Source organism: Jaculus jaculus, chromosome 10, assembly GCF_020740685.1.
Source record: "Jaculus jaculus isolate mJacJac1 chromosome 10, mJacJac1.mat.Y.cur, whole genome shotgun sequence".
Taxonomy (NCBI): domain Eukaryota; kingdom Metazoa; phylum Chordata; class Mammalia; order Rodentia; family Dipodidae; genus Jaculus; species Jaculus jaculus.
The window spans coordinates 60007915-60031002 of record NC_059111.1 but is presented as its reverse complement, the minus strand read 5'-3'; the positions used below and the strand labels follow the sequence as shown (position 1 = coordinate 60031002).

Sequence of the window (23088 nt, the reverse complement as noted above, 5' to 3'; positions counted from 1 at the left end):
TTAATGTAACACGACCTGATCATTTCCACAGTTAAGAATAAAGAAGTTTGCAGTCTTTAAATCCAAAGCTCAACTTGGAGATTATGCTAAGTTGCTTCATTCATAGTCCACACTTCTCTGCTCATGTCAGAAGGACAGCATTTGTCCCCTCTAGTGATAAACAAATTATACATGAAATCAATTCCACTTCACAATCATTTTTCCTATTGGGTATTATCTTTCCTTCTCTGCTCCCTCCAGTTAAGCCTGCATCCTGTAACTTGCTAATGAGCTGAGGGCTTTCTGTTCCAGGTGGCACCCCCTGCCTGGAAGTCATGACATTTCCCATTTAGAATGCTGCTGGCATTTTTCGACAGCTCCTGCTAACTAGCCTTTTTGACCTGCACTAAGAGGAACTCATCTGATCGAATCCTCTAACCTGCCAATCATTCCAGCAAATGATCTTCACAGTCACTCCCAAGGCAGGAATGGAAGGCGGAAAAAAGGAAAAGCAGTGAGAGAATGAGGGAGTCGGCAAGGCTGCTGCCTCTGCAGCTATCTAATGAGAATACTTTAAGTCTCCGAGGCAGCTGAAACACAGAAAAACTGGTGGGAAAATTAGGACACAACTGAATGCCTGGCTCTGTAATTACTGATTTCTTTCCATCCTAAAATCATTTTGAGAGCAACACCTCTGAGATGTGCTGGTTTCCAAAGAACACAGAATATCCCACCTTACCCAGAAAAAACAGATTCATTTCTCCTGCCACTATCAATATGCAATTCTCATAATCCCACTCTGTCTGACAACATCCTTTGCAGAATTAATTATGTGCTATAAGCTTGTTAAGTGTGCATCTGTAAACCAGACCAGTGATGTTATAATGTTTGTCACAGCAAAAAAAAAAAAAAAAAGAAAGAAAGAAAGAAAAAAAAGCCCCCTCTCTCTTTTTTTCTCAGGCATATTTTAATGTTGCCCTGTTATGGATGTTGATAGTGACACCGTCACATAAAAGCAAACAGCTATGGCACTAGCATCATGTGTTGGGAGGATTATGTTCTTGATATTGACACAAATGATTCATCTGGGCCTTCTTAGCCAGCAGAGGTAAAATAATCATTTCCTTTCCAAATTCATCCTACCTGTGCAGAATTACTTTATTACATTATATTTAAAAGTAGTAAGGGTCCCCAGCTCACAGAATAACCCAATTACTTCATGAATAAAGATTCAGTGGGCAATGGATCACAACTCTGTCTTAATATGGAGATATTATTGACCAAGGGAAGATATGACATAATGCTACGCTTACACGTATCCTTACACATATCATTGTACATAATAGTGTAAAATAAATATTTTACATGATTTAATTGCACATGATAATCACACATCTTTCCCCATTTATAGTAATTAGGCCAACAGCCCCATTTAAAGTGGTTATTATATGTAACTAAGGGAATTTTACTAATTTCATTGAAAATGGTAATCTAGAGCAACTTAAAATCCAAGGAATATATCCAAATATATATATATATATGCACACATATATATATATGAAACTACATGTATATCATATAATGCAAAGTACATTAAAAGAATGGTAGTGATAATGTGCAAGGAAAAATTCCATCCAAGTATGGAAGTTAATGTACAGTATCGGATTTCATACTTAGCATACATGGTGATATTAACTATGAGAAAAATTGCAATCAGTTTTTTTTAACTTAATGTTTTTTTCTCTAGGATTTGGCATAATATTTTCTTAGAAGGAAAAATAAACCTTTGACTAATCTACAATGTAATTTTAACAACTTAAGGATGATGCAAAATTACTTTTTGACTATGTATCCTACTAAGTGTGTGTGTGTGTGTGTGTGTGTGTGTGTGTGTGTGTGTGTGTGTTGGTTGGTAGGAACAGCTATTCTAAATTCCAACAGCGACTCAGTAAATATTCATTTGCACAACCAATTTGATATTCTTTAAAGCTTTATCATAGCGGCATCTCAGAGTGCTATAAACATTTGTTAATATTACTTGTAATATTTTTTCTAAAATGTTTAACTTTGTTTATTGGAATAGATTCCAGGTGAGTTGTTCATTACATCTGCTAGAACTTTCTTTTGTTTAAGTACCTGAAGCCTGACTTTTGTCCCTGGCCCCAATGTCTAACCCTCATGGATCACATCCACATTTTTACCCAGACAAAGCTCCCGCAGGAGGACTATCTCAGGAGGAGTGATGAGCATCTGTTGGACAATGGCAGGAGTTTCGAGTTTCTTTCTGCTTTCCCTTCTCAACACTGTCATTTAGACATTGTCCTCTATGCATTCAAATGTCAGCCCAGACCATCAGCCCACTTCAACTCAAACAGCCCCCTTTTATTCTCAGACTCTTCTTAGAGCACCAGCAGACCACAAAGACAGTCTAGAGGGACTCAGCTGCTATCCTGGTATTAATAATACAATACAGTGCACTTAGGACACAGACGATTCCCTCTGTATCTCAAATTCGTAAGAATCAACATTAAATGAAAAGGAAAAATAGAGAGCCTGAGCTGGTAACACTGACCCAGCCACAGGTGAAGGCAAACTTCTGAGAGTTGGGACAAACATTATAAGGGGTAGTTTGCTTACCAGAGACTCAAGCGCCCTGTGCTTCCTATCTATAAGAAAACTTCACTCACATTATGTTCTTGGCTCTTCCCTAAGAAATTACTTTGGGTTTTAAGAAGCTAGAAGATGCAAGCTACAGTGTTATTTTTCCCTGCCCCTTAATTTGAAAACTCATCTAATCTGGAAATGCTGAATTACAAAAATATCATCAACTTTTGAGGGTTCATGGGCTGATTAACCAAACAAAACAAACAGCCAAAAACAACTCTCACAGAGTGGAAAGTAGAAAAGCAGAGTCAAAAAAGCTGCTGTTATTTTTAGTTTAAAAATTATCACTATGCATTTTTGTTGTTAAGATAAATATGATGAAATATTTAAACATAGAGGTATCACATAAATAACATAAATGGCTTAGAAAAATAATTTGTATGAACACATTTGTGTGTGTCACAGATGGGGGTAGAGACAGAGGGCTAGAGAGATGGTTTAGTGGTTACGGTGCTTGCCTGCAAAGACAAAGGACCCAGGTTCAGTTCCCCAGGATTCATGTAAGCCAGATGTACAAGGTGGCACATGCATCTGGACTTCATTTGCAGGGCTAGAGGCCCTGGCACACCCATCCTCCCTCCCTCTCTCTCTCTCTCTTTCTCTCTGTCTCTGTTTCCTTCTTTCTTTCCCTGTCAAATAAATAATTAAATAAAATAAAATATTTAAGGAGAGAGAGAAATGGAGGGATAATGATTAGAATAAGCAATAGAATAAAGGTAAAATGTTAGTATCTGGGGAAAGGGAGTATATGGTGCCAGGGACTCTTTGTGCTATTCTTACTTCTCTGTAAGTCTGAGAAAATTTCAGTACAAACAATTTAAGTCAGTTCTTTATAAACACACTCTTTTTTACAAAAAAAAAAGTCTATTTTTATTTATTTGAGAGAGGGATGGACAGAGAGAATGGGCATGCCAGAGCCTCCAGCTGCTGCAAATGAACTCCAGATTCTTGCACCACTTTGTGCATCTGGCTTACATGGGTCCTGGTGAATCCAACCTTGGTCCTTTGGCTTTGCAGGCCAAGTGCCTCAACTGCTAAGCCATCTCTCCAGCCCTATAAACATACTTTTGGTGAAGCCTGTATAACTTCATGATCATTTCTTTTTTGTGACTATTAAGTAGCCAAAGCTCAAGTCTTTTGCTGACCCACTTATGGAGCTGGGGAGGTGATGACATCAAGATTAGAGGGAATCAGAAGAAAGGAAGGGCTTCAGAGGTAGAGAAGGACAAGAGAGTCAAACCTATGCAGCTTTTTTTTTTTTTTTTTTTACCTTTTAGTTTAAAGGAGATAACAGAGTCTTCAGTATGAAGGAGAAGCAAGGAAAAGAGGGGAGATGTAGGTAGACAGGAAACAGCAAAATCCCCACCTTTTCTTACTTCAGTGTTTATAACACATGCCATGAATCTGTGGCCCCAATTTTCCAGTCCTGTGGGAACAATGACAACCAGGGTCCTTTTCAGATAAAACCTGAGAGGACACTAGGTTTTGTTTCATCTCTACTTATTATTTCCATAAGTGATGCTAACTACACAAGACAAGGGAAATTATCTGCAGTTGTTTGATAGTAAAACAGTTGCTGGATCATGCAGAGAGTAAGAGGGTCTAGCAGAGACAGAAAAAAAAAATCCCCAAATATTCCTGTGCCTGAAAAATACCTAATCTTAACACTTGAGTCTTTTCTATGGTGATATGTTCTGGTAGTCATATTTCCTTTTGAGTCTATAGTTGAGAAAATACAACATTACTTGAAGGAAAAAAAAAAAAAAACCTTTTACTCAATAGCCAAAAATATCACACAGTGAAGCTCTGAAATACCACACAATAAAGATGATGTCACTCCACTAACACTGGAGTTTCCCTCTATACTCGTCTGACTTTTACCTTGTACTGCACAGACAGGCAATGTGCCTTCCTACTTACTGTTTGCTTCAAAAAAGCTTCTGGAACAACCAAGCCCAGAGCTGTTAGCTGGAGGGTCATTAAGAACAGGTTGGGGCTGGAGAGATGGCTTGGCAGTTAAGGCACTTGCCTGTGAAGCCTGAGGAACCAGATTTGATTCCCCAGTACCCAGGCAAACTAGATGCATAATGGTGCAGGTGTCTGGAGTTTGTTTGCAGTGGCTGAAGGCCTTTGAGTGTCCATTCTCTCTCTCTTTCTCTGCCTCTTTATCTCTCTCACTCTTTCTCAAATAAATAAATTAAAATGTTAAAAAAAAAACAACAAAAAACAGAACAGGTTGGCCCAGCTAACTGAATCAGGCTCAGTCCTGACCTAGAAGCAGTCCACAGGGGACCTGCAGCTCATACTGGTATGGTTGACCCACCAGCCCTGCTCTCCATCCTGATGGAAGTACCAACCACAGCTACACTCTAGGAGGGTTTTAGTGTTAGAGGGACAAAGGGAAATAGCAATATATAGGATCCTGCATAAGCAAAACAAGGCAGCAGAAGCCACAAAGTGAAGGGGAGATGAAAGCAACAAAGTAGACACAGAGACAGAGAAAGTGAGCCAGCACAATGTCACAGCAGGGAGGACAGGCAGGCTGTGCCTCTTTTTCCTGGAGCAGTTTCCCCAAGTTGAGGTTGCAGATGAACTAAAAGCCACAGTTAGCTTCTTTCTGAGAGTTTAATCTCTGTGACACTTACCTATGTAGTTATGTGAACTGCAAACCTTCCCTACCCTTCACATACCACTGCTGACCAAGGAAGCCCACTGTCACACCTCCTCAGACATATTCCCCTGCCAGCTTGCCTTTGTCTTTCTTGTTCTTGTGGGCACCCAGCTTGGCATCTTTCCATGGCTCATTGTGTTCTCACTTGTCTGACTTATTCCTCTTACTTGGTCTCTGCATCTTTCCTCACTTGAACCTGTTGTCTGGGCACCTCTTTAATTGTTATAATCAAACTGAAACCAAACTGAGATCAAACTGACTACCTCTGATGTGCAGCTCTGAAGTATGTGAAACTGGATGTTGCTATCTAGCAAAGAATAATGTAGTGGAATTTAAATGAATAAAAACAATTTTAAATAGTCACATAGCTACTTGTTAGCATACCACTATTCTTTTTTAAAGGGAAGATAGGAGGGAGGAAGGAAGTTTAAATTCCTTTAGTCTATGATATAGAACACTGATTATTTTTCTAGTTTGTTTTTACTGGTGTTCTGACCCAAATGAGTTCATTATTGTACTTCAAAGTATATATTCCCACATAACTAATGAAGATTTCGTTATCTGTGGCTCAAAGGCTATCTGCATTCATATCCCCCAGAGATCGTTAAAATGCAGATTCATGGGCTCTGGGAACTGGATTTGAAAAACACCACAGGAGGCCAGTGTCACAGAATGTGAGATGCCTGTGCTCAGAGAGTATGGCAAGAGAATCTGGAGCCCCTCCTCAAAAAATCTTAATGCGATTTAATTTTTCTTTGAGAAATTAATTCAATTTGATATTTTTACCTAAAAATTATTTTAAAAGCCGGGCATGGTGGGGCACGCCTTTAATCCCAGCACTCAGGAGACAGAGGTAGAAGGACTGCCATGAATTTGAGGCCACCCTGAGACTCCCTAGTGAATTCCAGGTCAGCCTGGGCTAGAGTGAGACCCTACCTTGAAAAACCAAAAGAAAAACCAAAAAAATATATATATATATTTTAAAGAAATTATCACTTAAATGACTGAATCAAGTAGTCTAACCACTTTTTAAATTGCCATGTAATTCTTATATCATGTGGACTAATAAAGATAATATGCTAAAATGGAAGGAGGGGGTCACTACACATAGTTAATATCTTATACTTGAAGCAAACAAAATTATTTCAGGTACTAGACAACTATTTGTAAATTTGCTACTTATTTAACAGAGTTCAAAGACAAACCAATTTGCTGAAAGATGTTCAGTAATAAGAATAAACTATTTTAAGAAACAATAGAAAAATAGAAGTCTAGAAGAGGTACTTGGACATTGTTATTTCTGTATTTCGTAAAAGAAGTACACAGTGACTATGCCTTTTCTATGTCAGTTTAAAATGACTAGGAATTTCAGCTCAGTATAGGTCTATGTCTTGTATCACCCCATGAAAACTTAAATGATCGTAGTAGATGTAGGGTTCAACATAGCCTCTGGTCTTTCCTCTGGGGACAATTTTCTATACAAATTCAAGTCAGATTTACAGGGTATTATTCTTTAATGGTGAGCAAATGAGTGGGAATAAGCTATGAAATCTACACTTGACAAATGTAAGTTAAGGATAATGAAATGTAGGCAGCTCAGTATTTGGGTCACCAGTAATAGCCACCCATTCTTAACTTAGTTGCTGTGGTTTCTTTTCCATTCAGTTTTGTTACAGAGCTCTAGAACCTAAATTGTTTTCTACTGCAAAGCAAAATGAATCTCATTAGCTTTTTCACTAAGGCCAATTTATGCAAATCCAAAATTATTAACTAAATAATTCAAGTGACCTTAGTGTGCAAGGAAAGAAATAATGTGGCATTGAGGAATGGGAGATATATTAGGACTTGAAACATTCCCACCTGCCAGGTCCCTATCATTTCAAAGATAACAACACAATGCCCTCCCTACACTGAGGACCCTGTTCCTTGACATAAAGGGTGGTTAAAAAGCTATACTGCATTCAGCCTCTCTCAGCTTTTAGCCCTCTCCCCCTCTCCTTTCTGATCAGTCTGGGATTTGTAAAGAAGTGGGAAATTAAGCTGGGTGTGGTGGCACACACCTTTAGTCCCAGGACTTGGGAGGCAGAGGTAGGAGGATCGCCAAGAGTTCAAGGCCACCCCGAAACTACATAGTTAATTCCAGGTCAGCCTGGACCAGAGTGAGACCCTACCTTGAAAAAACAAAATAAATAAATAAATAAAGAAAGAAAGAAAGAAAGAAAGAAAGAAAGAAAGAAAGAAAGAAAAGAAAAGAAAAGAAAAGAAAAGAAAAGAAAAGAAAAGAAAAGAAAAGAAAAGAAAAAGTGGGAAATTAGAGGAAAATTAGCTCAGTTGGTAGAGTGTTCATTTAGCATATAGAAAGCCCTGGGTTCAATCCCCAGCACTGCATAAGACCACTTGTGGTGGTGACCATAGTCCTGGAACTGTAATTCAGGCTTGCTGAGTGTATGTGTGCATGAGGCAGTTAAACACAGTCCACTTTTTGTTGCTGTTCTGATGGGCAGGCTAAGAGATTTATGTAGCTGGGTGTCCTCATGATAATAATGCAGGTTAAATACTTTACACTTTAAAATATATGCCATCACTTTCATGAATGCAAACTATTCCCAGAGCCAGGAAGTGGCTGGTCAGAAACAGTCCCACTCAGTCTAACTGCCTCTCAGTGTAGGAGCGCAGATAGTGAATAAAGCTGTGTTCCTGAGTAACCTTGTACACAGCAGGCAGAAGTAACCTACAGAATTACACTCTTTCCTATGGTATGGCAACTTGAATAGTGATATCTTCAGACTGGCATTTATACAACATTTTTTTAATCTAGGAATTTTTCCTCTTAAATCACCCACTAATTACCACCCAACATGGCCAACATTGGACTCTATGTAGAAAGCATGAAAAGCTAAGCCCTAATGTACTGGCAGATCTTCTACAAGGCAATGGTACAGTAGAATCCATGGCCTTTGCCACACTTCCCATTTAGCTTCTTCACATAATCCCAGCTAGGGAGGAAGGAAGAACAGACCCTGCAATACTGCATACCCATCGACTCACTTCAACATTTAGTGAACTCATACATGCAAGGAACACATATACTTTCCAATATGGACCAGCATAAAAATGTCTTCCCTACAAAAGGAAGTTCATTCTCTACTTGCTTCAGAGTATGTTGTTACATTGAAAGGAATAATAATTATAGTAATAGTAATTTTAATAAAGTCAGAAGACATTTCCATCTGGCAATCAAGAAAGATACAGCCTTCCAGAAATTGCTGTTTCATGCTTGTCATGTGCATATGTGAGGACTAGGACATGCTGACATGCCTAGCCATCACCATGTTTAGATGATACTCCCCATCTGTAAGAATAGAAGTCAAAGAATCAAATAGTGAGAAAGGGTAGTTTCATCATAACAAATATATGCCAAGGACCAGAGAGAAACAAGGAACTGGCAATAAGGGGGCCACAGTTGGTGGCAGAACATGAAATGAGGTTTGAATGTGAAAAAGTAAAATGTCCCCCATAGGTTCATGTGTTTGTGCTTGAGTCTTATAACTCAAGACCCAGCTGGTAGAGCACATTAGAGGTGGAGACTTGCTGGGGGAGGTATGTCAGGGGCTGAACTGGAGGCTTAGTGCAGCCCACTGGGTGTTCCCTAGCTCACTTCATTTTGTTTTCAACTCCCTAGTGATGTGACAAGATGTAACATCCAGCCTCTACTCCACCATGCTTTCCCTTGTCATCATGAAGCCTCCCCTGAAAACAATAAGCCAAAATAAACCTTTTCCTCCCATCAGCTGCTTTTGGTTGGGTGTTTGTCCCAGTTCCAAGAAAGTAACTACTACAATGCCTCCTCCCCAAAGGAGGCAATGATGATTCAGTTATACACAAAAACTTCTGGTATGAATAGAAGTGCCATATTATTAGAACTACTGATGTTTCATGAAAAACTAGAAAGCTAGACTTTTATATGCAATCTCCAATTTTAAAATGGGAACCACTAGTTAAAACTAAATTGTATAGGCCAAACAAAGATCTTTGTCTAAATGTGAACTTTTTTATGGAAGAAAAGGGTTTGTATTAAGTAAACCTTTTTTCTAAAATCTCAATGAAGACTACAGGAGCAGTTAAGATAATTTGCTCATGACTCAGCTGGGTTCCTTGTGACTCAATTAAAATTGTAATTTTAATTAGACTCTAGTAGGTACCTAAAATTTTAGAAATGCCTGACTACACTCTGCCTAGGTAGATGTTTGAGAATGCCATAGTAAGGACAAGAGATTCATAAGATATAGTATCAAGGAAGAAAATGAGTTTGAAATATTTTTTCAATACCATATCTATTATATGTAAGTGGGTCATCTTACCTGTGCTCTTCGAGAATGCTGTGCTTGTCAGTGCTTGCTGTTTGATAGACTTTTGCTGTAACTATTATTTTTCCCAAAGGCCCGCATACTTTCACCAGCTTCAGGTTGCAATCTCACATTTGGGACGGTAAAAATAGAAGACACTGAGGACCAGAATGAAATGTTTCAATTACCTATGCATACATATGTCTATAATTTTTTTTCTTCTTTTAAAAAATATGGATGGAAATACAATTCTGGATGTCCAGCATGTAGAACATTGTGATATGTGTTTGTTTTTAAGATGTCAAGTGGTTAGAAGCATGCACACATATCTATGCACGTTTGTCCATGCACACAGGCACATATGATGGAGTCACAGCTCACATTTCTGTGATCTAGAATGATTAGCTTGGATTTGGAAACATTTTCATCATCCACTCATTCACAAGAGAAATATTTATTGACTCCAACACTGTTCTGGAAATTGTAGAATACTATAGCAAAAAAAATCAGAGTTAAGGGAAAACCTTGTTCAGGTAGATTCTGGTGAAAGGAGACAGATAGTAAACAAGCAAACCAAATAAATACTCATAAATGTTATGGAGAAAAACAAAGAAGGGAAGAGCTGTTGGATGCTTGGAAGTAGACGGAGGTTGGTCAAACAGTGAAGACTTCCCTAAGAAGGGGCATGTTATCAGCAATGTAAAGGACATAAGAGGGCAGCAGTGCCAAGATCTAGAGGGGAGTAAGCACAAAATGAGCAAAGAGGAAACAGCCAGAGCTGACCCTGGGGAGGCAAGAAGAGAATCAGGCAAATTAGTTAAGAGGCTACTGTGAACATACAGTCAATGGAAGATGGCAAGTAGTTTGAGACTGGTTTTAGGTTGCTGAATCTGCACTTGTCAATTATATTAGTAATCTTAAGGAAGAGGACCTAAGCACTTTACACAGAAACAATGGACAGGATGCCTGAGGAAATACCAAGTAGTAGGAATGCAAACTCTTTTGAAAGGAGTTGACTAAAAGGAAGGAGCTTGCTCTTCAAGGTCACATTTATTTTGTCCCTGAATTAAGAATATGGCTGTGTCCTCCACACTTGGTATTGGTTTCAGAAGCATGAAAAATGCATGGAATGGGTCATGGAATGCACACAGTTCCAGGCCCTGCTGCTGAGATGTGGCATGAGGCAAGGCATGATGACCCTGATAAAGAGACTAGCAAGGCCACTGGAAGATGGACTGTGATTTGTATGGAGACCTGAAGATGTTTTGGGAATACCAAGACTGTACAAGGGAGACCATGGAGTGCTGCTGGCTCGGGGTGAAAGTTTTCCCTAGCTACTCAGCTCAACTAGAGAGATGGAATTAGAAAATCCAGAGATGTCACTGGTTATGATATTGGACTTAAACTGTAGTTGTTTGATGTTTGCATGATGGTTAATGACTTTGCATTGGTCCAGTTTCTCTTCTTGTTACGCCTTATAGCAATAGAAAGATTTAATCTATGCCATTACATGTTGGAAGTATACAACTTGTTTCGATTTTACAGGACTCATCGTTAAAAGAGACACTCTTTAAATCTCAGCTGAGACTTGGGACTTGGGAACTGTCTTAATTGGTGAAGACTATGGAACCTTTGAATTTAGAATGAAAACAATATACAATGTGTTAAGGTTATGAATTTATTAGGGGTTGGGATGGAATGTGGTAATTTGAATGGATGCCCCTAATAGATTCAGTTTTATTAAAGTTTCTTGGATTTCCAGCCCAAAGGTGTGTTTGGGGGCAGATCTGGAATTCCAGCCTAAGGCACGCAGAGAGTAGAGTGAGTTCTTCCTTAGTTCTCTGCTATTTGGCTGCTGGTTTTTATTCTTGCTTTTGGTGGTGGTTTTCTCTCTCTCTCTGTCACTATGGAAATTCCCCTGGATCTGTAAACTTTAATAAATCCCATTACTCCCATAAACTGTTTTTGGTTTGGAGGTTCATCCTCGCAATGTGAAGCTGACTTTACAACAGAGCTCAATTCTGGTAATCCTAAATTTGCAACATCTTGGATGACCAAGTGGAGAGGCTGAGTAGGTCGTGGGGTGTGCAAGTGTGGAGAGCTTCCAGAATTTGGGTGCTATTTAAATGCTATGAAATTACGTGGCTCTTAGAGTGTATGCAGATAGAAAGTTCTCGGGAGGAATTCTTGGTACATGAACAGTGAAATGCCAGGCAGATGAGGGAACCAAGTTTGCAAAGGAGAATTTAGAGAGAGAAAAGGGAAACTGTAAAGAATCTTGCCCTGGAAGCCAAGTGATGGAGGTGTTAATAGGAGGAGGTGGTAGATGACTATGTTAAATTCTACTGACAGATCAAGAAGAATGCTGGGTAAACCAAAGAATTGAGATGTTGAAGACAACAGTGCAAGACCTGTGGATGTAAAAGCCTGGATGGGAAAGATTTAGGATGGAATGTCTGGCATCCATGAACTGCAGGCAGCAGGTCTCTTTAAAATACTGTGGTTCTGGTTTGTAAAATGATGACATGAAGCTACGTAATGGCATCATGATGTTTTAGGATACTACATAGGACCACGTGGGTAAAGCTATAAGCATTTGATTAGGAAAGGTCCTTAAGCACTACTGTGTCTTTCTCAACTTGTTTGCAGAGTGAGAACTTAGAAGCCCCGGGGGACTATGGCACATGCACATTGCTGTCTGCTTAAGTACCTATAGAGCAAAGGCTAGAATCAGGCGATCCAATTACCAGCTCGGTGCTTTCCACACTGGAGCAATTTGCTGGCCTTCTTTTACTTGAATTTTGTGAATTAGCAAATGAATTTAATAAAATCAAGGACTTTGTGCTATGAAGTATACTTTGTTCATTTACTCTGACAAGGATAGTTCAACTTCAATTATTTATGTGACTTTATAGTATACACAGGAGAATGCCCTGTGGTGTACTTGGGCAAAGTAATGAATTTCTTCTAGACTAGCCCTCCATTTACTTCCCTGCAATTAGATCTTTGTGAAGAAATGGGGCAAGGCTGCTGGGGTTTCTGAACGGAGGGAGAATGAGAGTATCACCAGAATTAGCCAGCACTAACTGCCAGATAACCAGGTAACTATATGAGTGTTCTTGATTGATGCATTTGTTACCATTTCTGCTTTGATGGCACAGTGATGTTCTATTTGTTAAGTTTCCTATAATTTATATGTAAAGAATGCTCACAATTTTAATGTGCTATAGCATCATTTTGAACAGAAGTTGGATTGTCTCATAAAAAAAGAAGGCCTTAGTCACTCATAACATAGCTTCCAGTTTTACACTTCTACTTCCTCAGTGTGGTCAACCTAGATCTGTCTTATTTGCATATTTATCTGCTAAGTGGTGATTACTTCCCTCTGGGGCCTGACTGGTCTCATTGGAATGTAATATCTATATCTATATCTATATCTATATCTATATCTATATCTATATCTATATCTATATCTGATATTTTAGTTCAAGGTAACTTCTAGAAATTCCTGCTTGTTCACTCTCTTTTTTCCAAGCAAATTGTGTTTGGATGAAATCCTAGATCTCATCATAGAGGTATTGGTTCATAGGCCCTACTTTCTTCATGTCTGTGCTCCCTGACATTTGTGTATGGTCACAAAACATGCTATGCATCCCTCAAGACCTGTTGGTACTAAAATTCATAAGCTTTTACATTGTGGCTGTTTCAGTGAAACTTCTCCCGAATTTTTTCCCTTACAGGCCAGAGAGACCTGTATAAATAGATGCCCTTTTCTTCTGTCTGGGCCTCTGCTGTTAGCTGAGGACAGTAGCTAACAGCTAAATTATAAAGAAACTGAAAATAATATAATGAGATTCCGAGGAATAATAAAAGACAGGACTGGAGAGATGGCTTAGTGGTTAAGGTTAAGGCACTTAACTGCAAAGCCAATGGACTGTGGTTCAATTCCCCAGGACCCACAGAAAGCCAGATGCACAAGGGGGCACATGCATCTGGAGTCTATTTGCAGTGGTTGGAGGCCCTGGTGCACCCATTCTCCCTGCCCCCTCCTTCTCTGCCTGAATCTTTCTCTCTCTCAAATAAATAAAAAAGCAAAGACAATATGTTAATATGCTGTTAGGTACTTTTTCAATGCATACGTACCCCACCATTTTTATACTACTCATGGAATGACTGCAGTGGCCTGTGTTACCCAGGCTCCAATAACACTGATGCTCTACCTATACAGTCTGATGAGTCAAAGCAGGTCAAGAAGGTTTGAACCTACAGTTAACTTAGGTCTGTCCTCAATCTTCTCTTTTGAGCATGGTTGCATTTCTTAACTGTAAGTATTTTTTCTCTGTGGGCATTTTTTTTAAATGTGCTATGAGCCATTATAGAGGATAGCAGCCCTATGGACCGAACTGTGTCCTGTCTCAAATTCATATGTTGATGTCTGTTCTCCAATGTGTTGGTATCTAGAGATAGGGCCTTTAGAAAATCATGATGCTTCATGACATCAGAAGAGTGGGAGTCTCTCTGCAATGTGAGCAAAGCAAGGTGACTCATGGCCAGCCAAGACAGCCTTTGGCAAGAACTGAATCCGCCAGTACCTTCATCTTGAACTTTCCCCATCCCTGGATCTGTGAGAAATAAGTGTCTGATCATCCACCCACCCTGTGGTATTTCCTCCTAGTACTTGGAGCCAACTAAGACAGCGGTATTCCAGGAATCAGTGAGTCTGTGTCACAGCTTGGTTGTTGAGACAATCTATTTGTTGGTTTTGTAACACTTCTTCCTAGGTGGACCTTCTTCCAAATCCCCTTGAAAGGGAAGATCATGAGGGAGCTACTGCCAGAGTTACAGCAATTTGTCAAACAGCCCAACAGTGAACTTTTACAAGACACTGCAATAATGTGAAATTCAATTCTAAAGAATTTTAAGAATTTCTAAATAAAGTCTGCATAGCACTAACCCAGACAAGAGTCATCAAAACCAGTCATTTCACTTTAAGGAACTAATTTCCAAAGTCTGTGAAGTCTGGGAATTCTTTGTTTTGTAAACATGTTTACAAGGATAGCCACACTGTTCTAAATGGAAATGACTACAGTATTTAATACTGGGATTGTCCTTTCTTGTGACTGGATTTATTCTTCATAATGATTATCTTCTAGACACAGAAATAACATTTCTGTAACTCAAAATTGTTACTGGAGGCGTTTAGTAGAATCTTGCTTTAAAAATATAATGATTTTTTTCATCTTTATTCTCCCCCCTTCAAAAGGTTTCGCTGCTCCTGATGTTTAACGTTATGCAAAGACGTGTTTCTGCCAATGAATATCGCCTTATGGTTATGCTTCTGCAAATAGCCTGCTGTGAGCTGATAAAGGGATTAATGCAGCCAAAATTCTTAATCTGTGAAATTACAAATTAAATTCTCATATTAAAAATACCACCCTGAGGTATTTTTTGTGGTTTTAATTCCCCTCTGGTGTTCTGCATACATTGTGCTTGTTAATGATGGGGACAAGGCTGTCTCGGTTGGCAGTCTGCTGCTGAGTGATAATGTGTAGGCATTTACTCACTGATAAAAACTGGATTTAACCACTGGCTGATAAACTAAGTGGCAAGTGGGTAATAAGTCCATATTAACAGAAAAGTACTACTACAGAACTCAGAATCCATCGAGCATCAAAATCCCAGATTAAGCCCAATCATCAAGTCATGTGGGATAGAGATGTCACCAAGGAGTGATATCAAGTTACAAGCTATATACATGGGGCAAACAATCCATGTGTTGAAGTGTGATGTGCCATAAGCTAATGAGTCTGTTTGTCCCTTACTCTTTTTTCTTTTAACCATTCATTATTTTTTCAGAGGAATTTCATCTTGAACTTTTTTTAAAATTTGGAATCACTGTTATAGTAGGAAGTAACATAGAAAATAAAGCAAGCTGGGTGTGGTGGCACATGTATTTAATCTCAGCACTCCAGAGGCAGAGATAGGAGTATCACTGAGAGTTTGAGACCACCCTGAGATTACATAGTGAATGCCAAGTCAGCCTGGGCTAGAGCAAGATCCCACCTTGAAAAACTAAACAAAACACAACAACAAAACCAAGCAAAAGAATAGTAGAGAAGCAGTAAATATGGGCTATAAATATGTAAAATATTAATGATGATTTGCTAAGCATAAGAACAACAGTAGATTTTATACATATACATATATATGTATCTCCACCTTAGTGTAAGCAAAGTTGGAAATAAGTGTGGAAATAAGTGTGGTATATTAAAAAGTCATTTAATGTAGGAATATACAAGAGGGTTGTTACTTGGGATTTAGTTCTAAAATAAAAGGTGATTATTGTCATGTAGATACCAATACTGCAATACAGATGGGAAGTAGGGGTTAGTCTAAAATCCAAGAAACAAAGAAAATGATATATTTCTACTATAAATGATGGATACAGAGGATTAATGAACACATTATAAATATTTATGCATATATGCAATGTGTTATTTTTAAGGCAGTTAAAAGTATGAAAAGAAATATCTCTAATGGGCCTTCAGTGGGAACATATAGCCAATGAGTAAAAATATTCCTACTGCAACAGTGTTTTGCAAAATTTCACAGGAATTCTGTTTCACACTTGAGAAGAAAACTGAGATCCTCCCAGCCATAAATCCTTCCACAAATATTTTAAATGTAATTGAAAAGGCCTGTGTAAATATGAACAAAAACCCGCCCAGGAATTTGTTTTGTTTTAAAAGATCCATAGAAGAGCTGTCTGTACAAATATCAAGAGCATGTGTAGTTAAAACGAATTATGTCTTCAGTTCATACATGTCAATTTAGTGCATTAGCCAACTGGCAACCCTGTTCTTCAGCTCACTCACTGCGAAGCAGCCCTTTCTAAAGTTATTGTTACAACCAAGATGGTCTCTGAGAATCAAACAGAAATGAATCATTTTTCCTCTGTGTACTGTAGCCAGTTAAAATAGTACTGTGTGCATAAAGCACTAAATATGTAAATCATATTTCCTTTTCCTTTATGACTGCTCAGATCATTTTTTTTGGACACACACATAATCAAATACAAAGATGTGCAGCTGCAGACTGCCGAGTAGAGATAGCAAGAAAAGGAATCCATTTTCTCTGTGCCTGGTAAGCTAGCAATTGAATGGCAGGATTCCAGTAAATATATATGCATTCAATCCTCCTTCTGGCTCGAGTTGTCTCTCCATCTTTCCACAAATACACACACACACACACACACACACACACACAGACACCACACACACGTGTGTGTGCACACATAAACATAACCTTATGTTAACGTACACATAAACAAGCACATCTCTGTATACATGCTACATATTAATGGTGAAGGGCTTTGACTAGATGCTTCAGATGTGTTATACTCACTGTCAGTAAGCTCCCATAGCCGTGGGGGCAGGTCACTGAAATACTCATGGCTCAAGGCGGCCTGTGCAGATAGTCTGTTCTTTGGGGAACACTGTAGGAGCTTGGAGGCCAGATCCTCAGCATGATTCACATAGCCGAGCCTAAAAACACAAGCAAAAACAAAGAAAGAAATCAGACCAAAGGAGAAAATCCACAAATAAGACATAAGGCTCATGTCATTTTTCTATACTTCAACTTATTTCTGGCTAGGGAAACAAATTAACTGTTGAAATAAACAAATTAAATTCATATAGACGCTTAGGATATATGTTACTCCAAACTGATACTTACTCTAGATATCCTAGCAACATTGATTTAAAGTATTTCTACTGTGAGAAATTCTTTCAGAATGGATAAAACTAGGGTCCAAGGTAGAAAATTACTGAAAACAATTTATCAAACAGTTGCCAGCATTTATTCATAAAACATACACACATGGATGCATTTATAGAAAATTAATACCAAATAACTAGCATAATTAAAATAAAATTGCTATTCAATTCTCTATTTACTAAAGTTACTTTTCCTCTAAGAACCCTTATTCTCTCACATTAAATATAAAATGATTAACACAAGTGCCCTGCCAAATGCCAACATCTTGATATTAACATACAAGTTAACAAACCTGATATGCTTAAATGATATGTGACTGAATCAAGTCAAGATGACCTTTAAAACCACAGAGTAGAAAAATATGTGTCTCAAGATTATTGAAAAGGCCAAAAGTAGTCTTTCATGTGGTATAAGTGTTCAGATGGGCAGCAGCAATGCTGTTACCTTTGCTTTTCATGGACTCTTCTGCTTAGAGCAAGCAAACATGGATGACTAACAAGGCACTGATAATGAGCATTTTTGCAGGCACTTTGCACATTCTCATAGTTACTATAGTCCACCAAGGAAACTGACCCCATTTGATAGCATTTAAAGTAAGGAGGAAGCAGAGATGGTAGTAGATCCCTCAACTAGCAGCCTGTGTTCTTCAAAGGCTTTCAGCTATTGGATCTCTATGGTTCTGCAACACAGTACAATATGTGTAGTGACTCTTAGAGAAAGTTAGAAGAGATCAGGGCAAACTGCTTTTGTGAATATTTTTTAAGTCTTTAAGGTTTTTAATAAATATTCATAGAATGTGACAGATGAGTAATACCTAGAATATACAAACAACTAAAAAAAAAACTTAGAAGAAATCCAACAATCTAATCAATAAATGGGCTAATGAAATGAGCAGGCAGTTCTCAAAAGATGAAATACAATTGACCAATAAACATACAAAAATAAAGTTCAACCTGACTAGCCATTAGAGAAAGGAAAATTAAAAGTACATTGACATTCATGTCACCCCAGTCAGAATTACAGTCATTAGGAAGATAAGTAATAACAAATGCTGGTGAGGCTGTAGACAAAAGAGGACCCTTATAAAGTGCTGGTAAATATATCAACTAGTCCAGACATTATCGAAGTTAGCATGGAGATTTCCTAGAAAACTAGAAACAGAATTATTACCATATGCTCCAGCTATATACTCTTGAGTTTTTACTCAAGTCAACATATCATAGAGATACTTGCATATTAATTTTAAGTGTAGCACTATTCAAGTTATGGAGCCAACCTAAGTGCCCAATAACATAAGAATGGATAAAGAAAGTAAGGTACATATACATATGATAAGATGTTTTTAGCCATAAAGAAAAGTCTTGAGGTTATGCTATTTGCAGGAAAATGGATGTGACTGGAGCTAATCATATTAAATGAATTAAGCAAGTCTCAGAAAGCAAGTGCCATATATTTTATCTCGTTTGTGGTTTTTAGAGATTTTATATAGATACATAAAATTACACACACATTGACATACCTACTTACCTCCTCCCCCCCCCCCCCCCCACACACACAGTGGAAGTAGATAGGAACTTGTCTAGGGGAACAGAGGATAAACAGGAGGGAAGGAGAGGAAACAGTTTTGAAAATGCTAACCACATCAATAACAGACAAACATCCTTCTTCACGGACCAGCATGATTATCCTCAAGCAGCTCTGTAGAACTGATGTGCTCTTAGAAGGGGCTGAGAAAAGAGAGATGAGGTAATAAATTTAGGTAGAAAAGGGAGACAAAAGCAAAGAAAAGCATTACTCTTACAGACCCAATCTGAGACCTTCTCTTTAATGTTTCCTTCATGACTGGGTTCAGTGTCTGGCTATCCCAGTGGCTGTTTTTATTTTTTTATTTACACAATAGACAATGGATTGGTGTTAAATATCTCTGACAAAGAGAAATCTATCCACAGGAAAAGGAATCATTCTCAAACTTTTTCAGCATTTTTCTTCCCTACAGAGGGTTCAGGGCATCCATATTATTTCTTCTTCCTCACAAGATTGTTTGTTATAATTTGTCATTAATGTTTCTAAAAAACATATTCAAAGGTTGAGGTGGATGGGATTCATGGTGAAAACTGCACTTATGCTGAAATCACTATATATATGTAAAATAAGTGAACATTACATTCATATCAAATTTATGCAGCATTGATACAACAGAATAATCAAGCTAGATAGATACTAAATGTGAGCACTGGGACTAAGAAAATTCTTAAAATTTTAAATAAATTTATTAAAATAAAAGAATATTGTTCAATACTCAAACTGCATGTTGTATTTCATATACATAAAGCAAAAGATGACTACAATACTTGCTGTACAAGTATTGTACAGTAACTTCATGATGGTAAACACATGAAATACAAAGCAACACATAATATTTCTTTTTCTTTTTTGTTGTTTGAGACAGGGACTCACTTTGTAGCTTACACTGCTCTGGAACTACCCACTATGTAGCACAGTCTGGTCTCAAACTTATAGTAGTCCTCCTGCCTCAGCCTCCCAGGTTTTGGGATTTACAGGCATGTGGCACTATGCTCAGCTCAGCTAAACACAAAACTTTTTTCACCTATGGAATAAGATGGGTGACCCACCTGTGTTTATTTTTCCTTCATGTCCAACAAGCCACAAGCCTCACTTGAGGTATGAATTTACTGCTTTGATGAATTCTAAGTTTCAATAATTATCTCTTTGTCATTGTAACAGATTGATCAATAAGCATAATGACTATATCTCATCATAAGGAATTTATCAATATAAGATACCATCATTACTTCTCCACAAATTGACTAAAACTTAATTGTCAATAAAATGGTCAAATGGGGTGGGGGCTGGAGAGATGGCTTAGTAGTTAAGGTACTTGCCTACAAAGGCAAAGGACCCAGGTTCGATTCCCCAGGACCCATGTAAGCCAGATGCACAAGGTGGTATATGTATATGGAATTTATTTGCAATGGATGGAGGCCCTAGAGTACCAATTCTCTTTCTTTTTCTCTCAAATAAGTAAGTAAATATTTTTAAAAAATGGTCAAACTGGGCTGGAGAGCTGGCTTAGTGGTTAAGCGTTTGCCTGTGAAGCCTAAGGACCCTGGTCCAAGGCTCGATTTCCCAGGACCCATGTTAGCCCGATGCACAAGGGGGCACATGCATCTGGAGCTCGTTTGCAGTGACTAGAGGCCCTGGCGTGCCCATTCTCTCTCTCTGTATCTGCCTCTTTCTCTCTCTGTCTGTCACTTTCAAATAAATAAAAATAAACAAAAAATTTTTAAAAAATGGCCAAACTGAAATGACCAATATCTGTCCAAGCAACTCATGGTCTAACCTACTTAGCAAAAAAATAACCAGTTGTGATGCCCACACAAGTGCAATAGTGGCACACAGCCATGGTGGGGAACCAACTGCTCTTGATTTGGCTAACTGATCCCCTCAGTGGTATGAGACCCATAGCTGGAGCTGGGAAACAAGTCAGAACCATATCCAAACATAAGCCCTCTCTCCAATATCAAGCTACTATCAATCATGGGCTACAAGAGGGCCTACACCTATTAAACTCTCTTATTAAAAAAAAAAAAAGTAAGGGTTACTACATTTGTCCTGGAGCTAACTTACTCTCCTTTGGAGAATCTGCTTCTCTTTTCCAGATGGATGCAGATCCTAAGAAGAGAGCTGCCCCAACATACCTCAAAAGGGGCCCAACTGAAACTAAGGACAACTGGTGAAATAAGCAAGGGTGATGTTTTCCTGTGAACTGGATACCAGCACAAAGGGGAAGGAGATCAACGCAGAGAAAAATCAACTCCTACCAAATCAGAGAGCCAAAGCCTCAGAGGCCCCCAACACCTCAGCACTGAAGCAGACCAAAAATGAACTCAACATGGCTCAGGGAAATTTTGCGAAAGAGGGGGCGGAAAGAATGTCAGAGCCACAGGTTGGGTCAGGATATGCAGAGACACTTATAGTACCAATAACTGTGGGCTAACTCCACAATGCATGACCCATATACCTCAACAAGGAGGGGCCAATGGGAAGGAGGTAGGTCATGGATGAGCCTAATAATGGTACCAAACTGCCTGTATTTGCTGAATAGAAAACTAATTTTTTTAAAAAGAAAAATAAATAAATAAAAACAAACAAACAAACAAAAAACAAACAAACAAAAAAACCTGGCCAAACTGGATTTGTGTCATTGATCTATACACAAATAGCATATTAAACAAATTATAGTTTAGAAATTCTACTATTTCTCACATTCTAAGAACTAACTTTATCCTAATATTTTACATGCATTTTCTTTTTAAAAAATATTTTTATTGATTTGCAAGCAGAAAAGGATGGGGGGGTGAGGAGAGAGAGAGAAATATGAATAAGAATGTGAGTGCCAGGGCCTCAGCCACTGCAAATGAACTCCAGCTACATGTGCTACTGTGAATTTGGCTTTCTGTGAGTACTGGGGAATCGAACCTGGGTTGTTACGATATGCAAGCAAGCACCTAACTGTTGAGCCAGCTCTTCAGCACCCTCCTCATGCATTTTCAACATGAGAGTCTTGGTCATTACTAAAACCACTTTTGTGAATCCATTTAAGTTATGTGAGACATGATACTCTAAGGAATCTGTGTATGATATACTAGTTAGAAGGTTTATCTGAAGCCATAAGTTTACCTCATGAGATTGATAAGATTGCTCATCATATGACATTTAAAATTGACCCATTGATCAGTTTCTGAAAAGCAAAACTAAGCAAAACAAAACAAAAAAGTCAAAACAGCCATTGCAGTAGCCATGTACTTAACCCATTCATGAGATCTTCACATAGGATGATTAAAGAGAAAGTTTTGAACTCAGTCTGTGCAGTCATGTTCTTCTTTGCTTTTCTATCTTTCTCTTCCTAAACTTATCCTCAAATCTTTTCTTGTAAGTCCATCAAGTTTTGCTTTGTACATTGTAAGTCTGGCTAATTAAATGCGTAATAGTATATCACTTTTATAATCCCAGGTAACATAAAGTAAGTCTTTGATCCTAATATGATCTTTCTATATTTCGTAAGATATTCCAGGTTGGGGTTCATTAATTTCTTATATCAGTTTATTGATCTTAGGTTTCTTTGGTTCAGTATTTGTCACCTGCCAATTTTTAACTGTTTCATAGCCTTAATTTTCAAGTGTATTTTTCATACATGTTATTTAGCTAGGATTAATTTTTATCTAAGTAAATAATCCTATATTTTAAGGAAAATATATAGCTTATTTACATTTTGTGAATACTAACATATATGTAATTGCTACTATTGGATTAATTTGTATTGTTATCTGATTTTCCCACCTTCTTTCAAATTAAATTTTAAAATACAATGTTTACCATTTTTATTTACAATAAATATTTTTTAAATTAATTTTTATTAGATGTGGACAGATTTAGTATGCAAACATCGTTGGTACCATCCTTTCCCTCATCCCTGCACCTTTTCTGAAGAGGCCCTCCTTGTTGGGGTGCAGGACACCATCATGGGGATTGTGGGTCATGCATTGTGGGGGCAGCAATCAGGTATGAGGGAGAGGCAATGCCTCTGTACATAATGTCTCAACTTGTGGCTCTAACAATATTTCTGCCCCC

General features: G+C 38.2%; 1 protein-coding gene across 2 annotated transcripts in view; it reads right to left on the bottom strand.

Annotated features, from left to right (window-relative positions):
• Cdk14 (cyclin dependent kinase 14) overlaps nt 1-23088 on the bottom strand; it is a 707419-nt gene that overhangs the window by 92521 nt on the left and 591810 nt on the right. For both annotated transcript variants that reach the window (XM_045161059.1, XM_045161060.1), the window contains 2 exons: nt 17065-17204; nt 9676-9818 (listed from right to left, as the gene is read on the bottom strand). In XM_045161059.1, coding sequence (XP_045016994.1) covers nt 9703-9818; nt 17065-17204 — 256 coding nt within the window. In that variant the 3' untranslated portion in view covers nt 9676-9702. The remainder of the gene's footprint in view (nt 1-9675; nt 9819-17064; nt 17205-23088) is intronic.